The 12,266-nt window shown below is 59.1% G+C and overlaps 3 protein-coding genes across 4 annotated transcripts; 2 read left to right on the top strand and 1 right to left on the bottom strand.

Annotated features, from left to right (window-relative positions):
- Positions 1-846: 846 nt before the first annotated feature.
- Positions 847-3,427, bottom strand: CDA (cytidine deaminase). Of its 2 annotated transcripts, XR_013926769.1 has the most exons (5): positions 3,263-3,427; positions 2,599-2,710; positions 2,284-2,341; positions 1,446-1,626; positions 847-1,356 (listed from the first exon to the last, which is right to left on the bottom strand). XR_013926769.1 is itself a non-coding variant. In XM_080379353.1 (4 exons), the coding sequence occupies exons 1-4, from the start codon at positions 3,423-3,425 to the stop codon at positions 1,513-1,515; spliced, it is 447 nt and encodes a 148-aa protein (XP_080235479.1). In that variant the 5' UTR covers positions 3,426-3,427; the 3' UTR covers positions 847-1,512. The 2 variants fall into 2 exon arrangements, 1 of the variants encoding a protein (XP_080235479.1); XM_080379353.1 differs by having other exon boundaries at positions 847-1,626.
- A 2,857-nt stretch (positions 3,428-6,284) lies between these two features.
- On the top strand, positions 6,285-7,948 carry FAM43B (family with sequence similarity 43 member B; the record flags this gene model as incomplete). Its single annotated transcript, XM_080379351.1, has 1 exon — positions 6,285-7,948. The coding sequence occupies one exon, from the start codon at positions 6,285-6,287 to the stop codon at positions 7,182-7,184; it is 900 nt and encodes a 299-aa protein (XP_080235477.1). The 3' UTR covers positions 7,185-7,948.
- Positions 7,949-8,616: 668 nt separating this feature from the next.
- On the top strand, positions 8,617-12,085 carry MUL1 (mitochondrial E3 ubiquitin protein ligase 1). Its single transcript, XM_080379348.1, has 4 exons — positions 8,617-8,834; positions 8,933-9,020; positions 9,294-9,414; positions 10,734-12,085. Exons 1-4 carry the CDS (start codon positions 8,715-8,717, stop codon positions 11,461-11,463), a joined length of 1,059 nt encoding a protein of 352 aa, XP_080235474.1. The 5' UTR covers positions 8,617-8,714; the 3' UTR covers positions 11,464-12,085.
- Positions 12,086-12,266: the final 181 nt, after the last annotated feature.

Here is a 12,266-nt window from a genome sequence, read left to right as displayed (position 1 = left end):
GCCCGATACAGCCCGGTGCATGGCAGGGCACGGCCCGGGGCATGGCAGGGCATGGCCCTGGTACAGCCCGGTGCAATGCAGGGCACAGCAGGGCACGGGCCCGGTACGGCCCACTACAGCCCGGTGCAGTGCAGGGCACAGCAGGGCACGGGCACGGTACGGCCCGGGTACAGCCCGGTGCAGTGCAGGGCACAGCCCAGGGCACGGCAGGGCATGGCCCCGGTACAGCCTGGTGCAATGGAAGGCACAGCCCCGGTACGGCCCAGTGCATTGCAGGGCACGGAGCAGGAAACGGCTCGGTGCGCCTTGTGCATGGCTGGACATGGAGCGGGGCACGGCTGGGCCACTGCCAGGGCACTGCCTGGGGCACAGCAGGGCACAAACCAGCGCACAGCGGGACACAGCCCAGCGCACAGCAGGGCATGGAACACAGCGCTGCCCTGAGCACAGCTGGGGCACAGCGTGGGATGCAGCAGGGCAGGGAGCAGGGCACAGCTGGGTGCAATACAGGGCACAGCGTGGGACGCAGCGGGGCAGGGAGCAGGGCACAGCGGGGCAGGGAGCAGGGCACAGCCGGGTGCAATGCAGGGCACAGCGTGGGATGCAGTGGGGCACAGCTGGGTAGGAAGGCGCTGGCTGCACGGGCAGCACTGCCCTGGCCGCACTCTGGGCCCTGCTGGGTCCGGGTCGTGTCCTGCCTGTACAGCCAGCAGCCTCCTGCCCTGCCTGGCAGCCCCGGGACCCCCTTCCCATTCCCTGCCTGTGCGGCAGCCACCAGGGATAACGCAGGACCGCTTTTATTTCGCTTGGGCATAGGCAGTAACACAGCCCAGCACCGGCTGGGCAATGCAATGTATTCGTTTTTCATTGTGCATAATTAAATTAATAGTACAATCAGCAAACAGCATTACTCTGGAGACAGAAAACCCTCCAGAAGCCCTCAAAACTCGCCCTCTTCATCCCCACAAATGAAATAAAAGCAAAGAAAACAAGCCGGAGAGAAATGAACAAATGACATGCTCGGCGTGATAACCATCCAGTCCCAGCACATCACCTGATCTGAACTGGCTTATTAATAACCGCTGGGGTTGATGGAGCTTTTCCTTTTTGCTTTCGCTTCTCATTTAGAGCTGAAGATTTCAGCATATTCCCAAGCAATGATTTTGCATTATTCAGGAGTGGTTTCTTTAACAACAAGCCTGAGCGTGAGCGGTGCATCAAACCCTTCTCCGTCTGTGAACTTGCCCCTCGCCTACAGCGATATCTGGACGCTTCTTTTCTAATAACAGGGAATTTCTATGATTTGATTTTGCCATTTCCCCAGGGTGAAGCAGGGCCGGCGTCTGCAAATCGGTGCTGAATCAGAAGATGAGTGAGAGGAATAGGTAACTTCACACTATAAATGCATTTCCCATTGCATTGTTCCCAAAAAGCCGCTTACACACCAGGGAAATTGGGGAAAACCATCCTTCCCTGCTGCTGAAGGGCCAAAGCCGGAGGCGGCCGTGCTGCTCACACCTTCTTCAGGTCCTCGGGGCCGAAGGAGAGCGGCAGCAGCTCTTCCAGCCGCTTGACGATATAGGTGCCATCCGCTTTGGTCAGATAGACGTCCCAGTCTGTGCCAAACTGGAGGAGAACGGGAGCGACAAGTGCCTGCTACAAAACCTGTGCTTCTCCATCAAATGACTCAAATAATCCCCTTTTTTTTGGCTGGGTTCCCAGGGAGCATCCCCCTTTACTGCATGTACTGTGGGTCAGCTTTTCTGCATCACCTCCCCCAGTGCTATTTCAGGCTCAGATCCTGTGGGTTTGCCCCCCCCAGGGTGAGCCCCGGTGCTCCTGAACCTGCTGAATCCAGCCTTTGAGCCGAGCCCTGCGACCCGTTAAATATTAACCATCTGAAAAGCGGACTGTGGGTGCCGGGGGCTCGTGGGGAGGAGGAAGGCGAGAGCGGGACGCTTGGCTTTTGCAAGAAAACCCCAGCTTTCAGGCTTGCCTGACCCAAGGTGATGGCTGTGGGGTCAAACTCTGCACCTGGCAGCTCCGGGGAGGAATCAAACCCCCCAGGGAGGGCGAGTTAATGGATACCCACTGGGCTCCCACTCCTGTGGGACAGGGAGGAATACCCCTTTCCCAGCGGATAGTGCCTGGAGCCGGCCCTGGGGCTGGGGACCAGGGGTTGCAACCCCACTTTGCACCTCCGGGTGGTTTAGGGGGAGATGCCTGGGGTCAGGGGATGATGCCTGGGGTCAGGGGATGCAGAGCTCCCGTGCGAGCTGTCACCTCTCTCATGACTTGTCTGCAGGCGCCACAGGGCACGATGAAGTGGTCCCCCATGTCACTGCCAAAGGAGAAGGGCACAGAGCTCAGTCCGGTGGTCGGAGAGGAGGGGGGACACCTACAGAAGACCTTCATGCACCAATAAATACAGAGCCACACCAGATTTCCCCCCCAGGTCCTCCAAAAAAGCATGCAAAACCCTGCCTCCCACTCCCACTGCTGCTGCAGCAGAAGCTGCCCCTTGGGCACACGGGGGGGTTCCCCACTGCCCCCCCCCCTTCCCGTCCCTTGCTGTGCCGGCTCTTGGCACGCCCTTACCTGGTGATGGCCATGGCCTTGAAGCTGGTGTGCCCCTCGGAGATGGCTTTCTGGATGGCAGTGCGCTCGGCGCACACCCCCAGGCTGTAGCAGGCGTTCTCCACGTTGCACCCTGCGGAGGAGCCCCCAGCACCCGCTCAGCCACCCCGAACCCTGCCAGCTTCCCTCCGGGAGATTATTTTTCAGGAATTTGCAAAGAAAACTCCTTTCCCGTGCACACCACCTTGATTAATTTTTAAGGAGTTTGCAAAGAAAAGCCCTTTTCCATGCGCACCACCCCGATTAATTTTTTATGGAGTTTGCAAAGAAAAGCCCTTTTCCATGTGCACCACCCCGATTATTTTTTAAGGAGTCTGCAAAGAAAAGCCCTTTTCCATGCACACCACCCCGATTAATTTTTAAGGAGTTTGCAAAGAAAAGCCCTTTTCTGCACGCACCACCCAATCCTGGGCTCTCACCAGCACATTTCCCGCTTCCTGTGTTTATTTCCTGTATTTTCCCATCCGTTGTGATCTTTGGCTCGCTCTGGGATGGCAGCTGCCAAGATGCAGCTGGGCGGGGGGACCAGCGCCCCGTACCAACCCTGCTACACCCCCATGCATGGCCAAAGAGTTGCAGGGGGGGGGCCAAAACCCAAGGGGGGGATGACACGACCCAGGCTTACCGGAGAAGATCTCGCCACCGGCGGTGAGCAGCGCGGCACCCACCGGGAAGCGGCTGTAGGGGCAATAGGCGCAGTTTTTGGCCTCCTGGCTGCGGCGCAGCAAGAGCTGCAAGCGCTCGCCCGGGGGGGCAGCGGGGGCCAGCCGCTGCCCACTGCCCTCCATGCCTGCGCCTGCCTGCCCTGCCCGCCGACGCCGCAGTTAAATATTTCCTCGCCTGGGAATGGGAAATAGGCTGGCCAGCCCTGCTGGGATAACGCCCCAGAGTGCCGAACCCCGGCGAGCATCCCTGGGGGCAGCCCTGACCTCCCAAGCATCGGGCTCAGGGGATCCCGCGTCCCCTCCCCGCCCGCTGTCTCATTTTTTCCGATTCCCCTTTTTTGTTTTTCACTCCTCCTTTCGCTGTCCCCAGCATTTTTCCGCTGCTGCCTCAGTGGTTTTTTTCCTTCCCAGTTGAAAACTGGTTGCGTGGCTCCACAGGAAAATGTCACGGAAGCACTTCTGAGGCGGGGAGGAACAACAGCTCCTGATCAGTGAGATCAAAAGAAATAAATTAATTTGAAAACAGAAAAATAATATATATATGCACCACATTTCCCCAGGTCTTTTAACTGCCAAGCAGCAGGGAAAGCTGGCTGAAGACAGAGGTGATAAAAGCCTGTTTCGGGATGCCCTCATGCTGCTCAAGCCCAAATTCAGTTCCGTGGTGTTTCCATGGGAATCAGCCCGTGTGGGGTAAAGGGCTCCTGGGATGCTAGGCTGATCAGCAAACTGCTGTTTAATTAAAGATACCTCTTTTTTTCCCCTGAGCTGGAGGAGCTTATTGCCTCATTTTCTGGCTGCAAGGATGGGTGGGACACCTCCCATCGATTTATCACTGGGATTTTTGTACAGTTTGCTGGATTTGGAAAAGATTTTGACCTTACTCACTGGTTTTGCCAGCAAATTTTGCTGCTGGGTCACTGCTGACAAGCCACGACAGGCTGGGATGTGGCGCCCGGATTGGCAGCAGCCTCTGATACAGTGTAAACGCCAGGAGCTGAGAACAGAGCGCAGGGCAGCGAGAGGACCACAGGCACCCCGAGAAATCAAAGCTGGGATGCTGAGATCAATATTGTCCCAGGGAATAACGAGGCGACCCACCTTCCTTGCACTGCGCAGGTGCTTGTTCACCCTGGAACCTAATGATGACAGTTAGCTATTTGCAAGGGCAGCCACTCAAGGCAATAGGCAGCTGCAAGAGGAGGGATGGGCAGCCCTGAATCAGCTCAGAGCCCTTTTTTCAGCTCTCAAAACACAAATCCTGGTTGTTTTCCCATCTAGAATGAGCCGCAGACACTTCTGTGGCCCTCACCCCATTACGCAGCGTGATGCCCCCAAAACCTGGGAGAGAAAAGGAAAACCAGCCCCAAAGCAGCTGGTGGGAGGCACTGCAGGAGTAGACCAGAGCAGGGGGACCCCCGCCCTAAATAATGTGGGATATATAAATAAATGAGCTTTCAGGGAGGATTTAAACCTGCCCTGTCAATACGAACGCCGAGCAATTAAGTAAGGAGTCCTTACCTCTGTCGATGAAGGCAGGAGCAGAAATAAGAGAGAGGCTGGTGCGGGTAGAAACCTTACTCATTTGCACTAATTCACTAATTGCCACCCCTCTGAAACCAGCCACGCACCGGGAGCAAGCCACACACCCCGAGCTGCTGCAGAAAGGCCAAACCCCACACAAACTCATGCATTTTTGTATTATTTTGGCTGCAGAAGCTTACGAGGCTGCTGAGGCCGCGGCAGCGGGAGGAGTGGGGCTGGTGCTGCCTGCCTGCAAAGCAGCTATTTTAAGGTTGCAGTTGCTTTGCTCAAGCCGTAGACAAGCTGGGAAGCTGCTGGGAAATGGCTTCCCGCTCTCTGCAACACCCCACTTGGGTTTTCCCCCTGAAATGGACTAAAACTGGGGGTATGCACCATTATTTTACCCCTTTCTCCTCCCTATTTTTCAATTCCAAGTAAGCCAGAGCATCTTTGTGGACTTCTGAGCCCAGGGGTCTGCCCGCTGCATCTGCAAGAAGCCCCAGATGGTAAAAAAAGAAAGGGGGGTTGAGCCAAAGGATCTGAATCCTGACCATCCTCAGACTCCACTGCGGGGCTGAAATCTCACAGGCGCCCCACAGTGCTCCCCAAAAGTCCCTCCTCAGCTGTGCTGTGGGGAAACATTTAATTTTCCCCAGAGAAAAGCCATCCTGGGGCCTCAGCTGGAGTTAAAAGCAACAGGTTAAAAGCCAAAAGCTCAGTCCAAGAGAAGCAGCAAGGCAGCCTGGCCGGCTTGGGAATGATGCGGGGAAACGGGGGTTCTGGAGCAAAAAAAACCAGGAAACCCACAGGATCCGCAAACCCCAGTGCACCCCCTCGTGCAATGCTCAGGTTTGAGGAAAAAAAACCCTCTTTGCTTGCGCCAGGGCCAGGAGCTGACGTCTGACACACACCCCCCACCCCCCAAATCACCCCCCTGGATCCTGCTCTAATCCCCCGCACGCAGGTGGGCTTTGGCGCTGGGGGTCTGGCTGCCGCAGGGGAGGGCAGGGGGTGAGGGGGATGTCTTTTATTTTCCCAGCATCTTTATTGCCTTGGCCGAGCACGAAGCGAGCGCGCGGCCGGTGGCGTGCACGGCGGCGGGGGACGCCTGCCCCCCGCGAGCTCGTGGCGGGGCGACGTGGCGGGGCGACGCGGCGTTGCGGGGAGGTGGAGCAGCCCACGGAGAGCTGCGTCCCCGCAGCCAGCGCAGGCGACAGCCGGAGCACGGCAGCTCCTCGGCCAAGCGGCTCCGCATCCTCCGTGGGCAGAACAGCATCGGAGCATCCCACCGTGCCGGGGTAGGGGCTTCCCCCCCAGGTGGGGGGGTGTGGGGACACCCCCCAGCCAGCTTTGGGGTCCAGGGCAGGGGGGCGGTCCTTGCAAGTGGGGCGGTGGGGGCCGTGGCGGCAGGGTGAGGATTAGCGGAGGCGTGCGGGGTGACCCCTGTGCAGAGCGGAGATGCTGCCCTGGCGCCGGAGCAAGTTCGTGCTGGTGGAAAATGAACGTAAGTGCAAAGGCAAGAGCCTGGGGCCGGGGCTGAGCTACGCCGCGCTGCTGGCCGGCTTCCTGCGCTCCTGCCCGGACCTGCTGCCCGACTGCCCGCTCGAGCGCCTGGGCAGCGTCTTCCGCGGCAAACGCCAGAAAGTGGAGCTGAACAAGGAGGACCCGACGTACACGGTGCGGTACCTGGGCAACGCTGTCACCCTGCACGCCAAGGGCGAGGGCTGCACGGAGGAGGCGGTGGGCAAGATCTGGGCAAAGAGCGACGCGGGAGCCGGAGGGGCCAAGATGAAGCTGACGTTGGGACCCCAAGGCATCCGGATGACCCCATGCGAGAAGGAAGCCCGTCGGCCCGGCCACGCGTACCTCCTGCACCGCATCACCTACTGTGCCGCCGACCGCCGGCACCCCAAGGTCTTCGCCTGGGTTTACCGGCACCAGGTGAAGAACAAGGCGGTGGTGCTGCGCTGCCACGCTGTCTTGGTCTCCAAAGCCGACAAGGCGCGCGCCATGGCCCTGCTCCTCTACCAGACCTCCGCCTCCGCCTTCAACGAGTTCAAGCGGCTCAAGAGGCAGAACGATTTCCGCCATGTCCAGCAGCAGCTCCTGGGCGACGCCATTGTCCCCTTGGTGCCCCTCCGCAGGCTGCTCAACGCCAAGTGTCCCTACCGCCCGCCTGCCGAGAGGGCCCGCTGCGCCCCTCGCCTCAGCTCCATCCTGGAGGAGGAGGAGGAGGAGGCCTTCAGCACTGGGGCACCCCGAGGGGACGGTGGTCCTGGCGAGCGTGCCGCCGTGCTGCGGCTGGCCAGGGAGATGCGAGGGTGCAGCCTGCGTGGCCCCCGGCCCCCCGCGTGCTGAGCTGCAGTGGTGGGTCACCCCATTCCAGGGATGAGGTGCCCTCCTTACGCCCTGAGCTGAAGTCGGACCCTCCTCGGGGATGAATCTGGACAAGACGGTGGCCTCGCTTGCAAGGAAGACCCCTGGGGGGGTGGGTTTGCACCCCGGGGACCCCCCCCCGGCCACTGCACACAAACCTGCTCTCATGCCTCCCCCGTGGCGGCCATAATAAAGTGTGTTTTCTGCGGTGTAACGGCGCCTGTGTCTCACCCAGACAGAGCCCTGGCAAACGGACAAGGAAGAGTTAAGCCCAGCACAGAGGCAGGCTGGGGGGATTCATACCGAATTTACCCCTCCAAAGGGAAGCCGAGGAGAGGGGGGGCTGCGGGGTCCCCAGCGTTTTCTGCACCCTCCCTGCGGCACCAAGGGCTGACGAAAGCTGCTCTGCGTAGCCATGGCAACTTGGTTTTTTAAATATAGAGCTGGGGAGGGGTGGTGGTGGTGGTGGTAGCATAAGGCCACCTGTGCCAGGGAGGCTGCCGTGGGGGTTCGGCCCCTCGGACCCCCATGGAGCACGGGACTTGCCTGCAGCCCCCTCCGCCCACCCCAAAAGCAGCATCGAGGCCCTGAAGATCGGTATTTTACCAAAAAATCAGTAATTTTTTTCCTCCCCTTTTGCTGCTTTCCCAGAATTAGCAATGGCAAGGGGATAGGTGGGGGGAGCAGGGCCTTGCGTCCCCCCGACCCCAGCACGGGGCTGGCTGGGACCTGCCTGCCTGGCCACGGCCCTGCACGGGGCGTGGGAGAAGGACCCTACAAAACGGGGCTGGGGGCTGCGTCCCCACAGCCCCTGTGCTGAGCTGTGTCTTTGCAGCAGGGGGGCCCTTCGGGGCCGTGGGGTGCTGCTGCCCCACACCCCAGTGAGGGGGTGTAAAGACACCCCCACCCCCCCCCAAGGTGCCATAGGGCTGGGGTTTGGGCAGACCCCCTTCCTCCAGCCGGGGGGACGGGTGTGCAGGCTCTGGCCTGACACCCCCGGAGCTTTGCAGGAGGCTGGGATTTGGGCAGCCACCCGCCAAAGGCCGGGGGGGGGGGGGGGCACTGGGGATGCTCCCCCCAGGGTCCTGGGGGTGTTAGGCTTGGGGGGCCACCACCAAGACCCTGAGGGGAGGCTGGGATTTGGGCTAATCCCCCCTCCCAGGGCCCTGGGGGGCTGGAGCCGAGTCCCCCTTCCACGACCCCGGGGGGGGGTGGGTGGGGAGATGTCTGTCCTGCCCCCCAAGGCCCCGGGGCTGGGATTTACCCCCGCTGAGGCCCTGTGGGGCCAGGGCCTGGCTTCCCTTCCCGCTCCCAGACCCCGTGGGCCGGCGATTTGGGCTCCTCCGCGACCCCCCAGCCAGGCCCGGGGGTGCCCCCGTCCCGCAGCGGCCGCCCTGGCGGACCGAATCTCTATGGTCGCGGAGCCGCCCGCCAGAGCGTCGCGGGTAACGTCATCACTCCGCGCCGGTGGCGGCGGGCGGTTGCCGCGGTAACGGCGCGACGGCGGCGGCGATGGAGGGCGGCGGGCGGCCCTCGGCCGCGCAGGCCGTGCTGCTGGCCGCCAGCACCGCCCTCACCGCGCTGCTCTACTCCGTGTACCGGCAGAAGGCCCGCGTCGCCCGCGGCCTCGAGGTGCGTGCGGGGGGCCCCGGGGGGCGCGCAGGGGCCCGGCCCCGGGCCGCGGCCTAGTCCCGCCAGCTGAGCCGCGGCCTCCTCTTCCTCCCCCGCAGGGCGCCAGGAGGGTCCGACTGGACGCGGACCTGCGGGCGGTGCTGCTGGAGGCGCCGGGGCGCTGCGTCCCCTACGCGGTCATCGAAGGTAGGGCAGGGCCCGGGGCGGGTGGCGGAGGCACGGCCTCACCCCGGCTGCCCCTCGCCGGGTGGGTTCCACCCCCAGCCTCTCGGTTCTGCGCCCTCAGCTCGTCTCCCTACTGCGGTGCAGCCACTAGCTGTCCTGACAGCACAAAACACGGGCTCTCGGCCCTTCTGCCCCCACATCTTGTTCGGATACCGCCCATATTCGCCTTATGCAAGAAAAAATGGAGCAGATGATTACCAAGCACCTCGCATACACTTTGGGTTTGTCTTTCAGGTGTGGTGCGGTCCGTTAAGGAGACCCTGAGCAGCCAGTTTGTGGAGAACTGCAAGGGCGTCATTCAGAGGCTGACGCTGCAGGAGCACAAGATGGTGTGGAACCGAACAACCCACCTCTGGTACGTGCCTGGCACCCACAACCGTTCAGCTTTCTGACTGGCTGAGGCACCCTCGGAGCATGTGACACGCTGAAATGACTTCAGACATGGCCAGAGTGATCAAGGTGCCTCAGACCTGGACCCCACAGTTATGGCTGCCATAATGGGGCACATTTGGCTGTTTTCAGGCCATAACCTTTCAGAGTTTGTTCAGGGGCTGTAGGAGACAAGCACGTAGAGTAACCCAGCATGGGCAGAGCGTTTATCAGCAGCCCCATGTTATTGTTATCAGTACTTCCCAAACAAAACAACACCTTCAAAACAGAAATTCAGTTGGATTTGGGCAATACCTGCAGCCAGGGGACCTGAGGGTGGTCCCAAGAGCTGCCTGGCCCATGAGAGCTGCCAAAACAAGAGCATGATGATGCTCTTTGAGCTAATCGGATAATGTTGGGAGAGGGGTCCGCCAGAGTCAAGAAATTACTCAATATGAGTTATGCATCCTGCTCCCCTTTATTAGATTCTAACACTACTTATATAGACTCGATACACATGCATATTCCCAAAGCAAAAATATGATTGGTTATTAGCCTCTAAGCGCGTGCTGTGCTCACAACCCTAATTATCATGACTAAAATAAGCATTCTATCCATGCAGCTATTTGTGTTACTATGTTTCAGCCTTGCGGTTTGCTACTCCCTTTACTCCCATTCCGCTCCCTATCTCTCTTGGCCTTGCACCTGCTTTCCCAACAGCTGTAGCTTGTTACGTCCACGGCCTGTTAGCACAACAAAGTTACTTGGTCTCAGGATTCAAGAATAGCTCAAGGCTACTTTCTTGTTAACTTCAGCGCAACAACTTCAGCACAATTCTAATTACAGGCCTATTCTAATACCAGGCCTGGATTGTGCAGATTTTTAGGGATTCTATGGCCACGCTTCTGCAGCTATTCTTCTACAGGATAACGCTTATCAAATTCACATGTGTGACAGGCAGTGCTTCTTCTCACAGGGTGATTTCTGGCAACTGGGAATGCCACGGAGAGATGAGGGGGAATTAAGTGGGCCAAAGTGCTCTCCCGGTGATGGTGGAAGCCCACACTACTTCCACAGGGACTGTGGAAGCGTTGAGGCGAGGGTGAAGGGCTTTGTGCACACCTGGATGGCACCATGAGGGAAAAGGCACCATTCCTCAGGGAGTCCCATCCAAATAATCTTTGCTTAGGGCAGGTGACATCTGGCAGTCTCCAACATCGGCAGGTCAGCCTGCACAGCGTTTCCCTGCCAGCCTTGGGGGAAGCGCTAACACTCACATTTGCTTTATCCCTCCTCCTTCCCCAGGAATGACTATGAGAAGATCATCCACCAGAGAACCAACACGGCCCCCTTCGACCTGGTCCCTCAGGAGGAAGGCGCCAGTGTCACAGTCAGGGTGATGAAGCCACTGGACGCTGCTGAGCTCAGCCTGGAGACCGTGTATGAGAAATTTCATCCCTCTGTCCAGTCCTTCACTGATGTCATCGGCCACTACATCAGCGGAGAGCGCCCCAAGGGCATTCAGGAGACGGAGCAGATGCTGAAGGTGGGCACGGCACTGACTGGGGTGGGAGAGCTGGTTCTGGATAACGCCACGATCAAGCTGCAGCCCCCAAAGCAGGGCATGCCCTACTACCTGAGTGCCATGGATTTTGACTCCTTGCTGCAGAAACAAGAATCAAACGTGCGGTTTTGGAAAATCCTGACCGTTGTTTTTGGCTTCGCCACCTGTGCTGTCCTCTTTTTCATCCTACGGAAGCAATACCAGCATCACCGAGAGAGGCAGCACCTCAAGCAAATGCAGGATGAATTCCGGCAGGCCCAGGAGCGCCTGATGCGTGAAATGAATGCGGAGGGTGGAGAGACGCTCAAAAACGCCTGCATCATCTGCCTGAGCAACACCAAAGCCTGCGTCTTCCTGGAGTGTGGGCATGTTTGCTCATGCAACGAGTGCTACTGGGCTCTCCCTGAGCCCAAAAAGTGCCCGATCTGCAGGCAGGCCATCACCAGGGTGGTTCCCTTATACAACAGTTAAATTTCTGTAGCCGGGGAGGGGGAGCTTTTGGCTTTAATGCTGCCTTTTGTGAAGGGGGTTTCTTACCTCACAGCTTGGGTGGTTGATTTTGGGGAAGGGGAGGGAGCTTGAGTGAGTGGGGTACTTGGACTGGGGTGCAAAGCCAGGTCTTAAAAGGCAACGGTCCAGCCGATGCGGGCTCACATCGCGCTCCGGAGGTTTTCAGGGGGAGACGAGTCCTCACAAGGGGCATGGTGCTTAGCTGGGAGGTGCAGTTTCAAGCTCTTTGGTTAAGAGTTGGACTCTCGGGGTTTGCATCACAGCTGACTGAGCCTGCGATCCCTTACCCGGCTTCAAAAAACATTGTGGGGGAAAAAAAAAAATGCATTACAGCTTCTCAGAGGCTGCAGAATTCGGGTGATGCTGCCACGCTGGGGCACGATGGAGCAGAATCGGCTCTTGGAGCGCTTGTGCGGGGGCTTGTGTGTATGCAAGTAATTCTGTGATCATCCACGAAATGGATTTGTGACTGTATCACACCAGGACACGAGACTGAGCAGGTGAAAACACTGTGGCTGATTTCTGCACTCTGCTTGAGCTGGGATAGAAAATGAGATGTAAAGTAATAAAATAGGACGAAAAGCGTGTTTGTCTCAGATCGTTAAGTGAGCCTGATGGGGGTGACGGCATCCGCTGCCCCCCTGCGCTCCCGGGGGCGTACACCCTGCGCTGATAAACACCTGCGGAATGTAAATTGCCCTGAGGTTGTGGTTAAGGGGGGTGGGATCCAGCCCCCCATGCTGAATCCGACACTGGTCATGCCA

The sequence above is a fragment of the Falco punctatus genome, assembly GCF_963210335.1.
Source record: "Falco punctatus genome assembly, chromosome: 3".
NCBI classification, from domain to species: Eukaryota; Metazoa; Chordata; class Aves; order Falconiformes; family Falconidae; genus Falco; species Falco punctatus.
The sequence above is the reverse complement of the archived record's forward strand: the minus strand, read 5'-3'. Positions and strand labels throughout refer to the sequence as shown.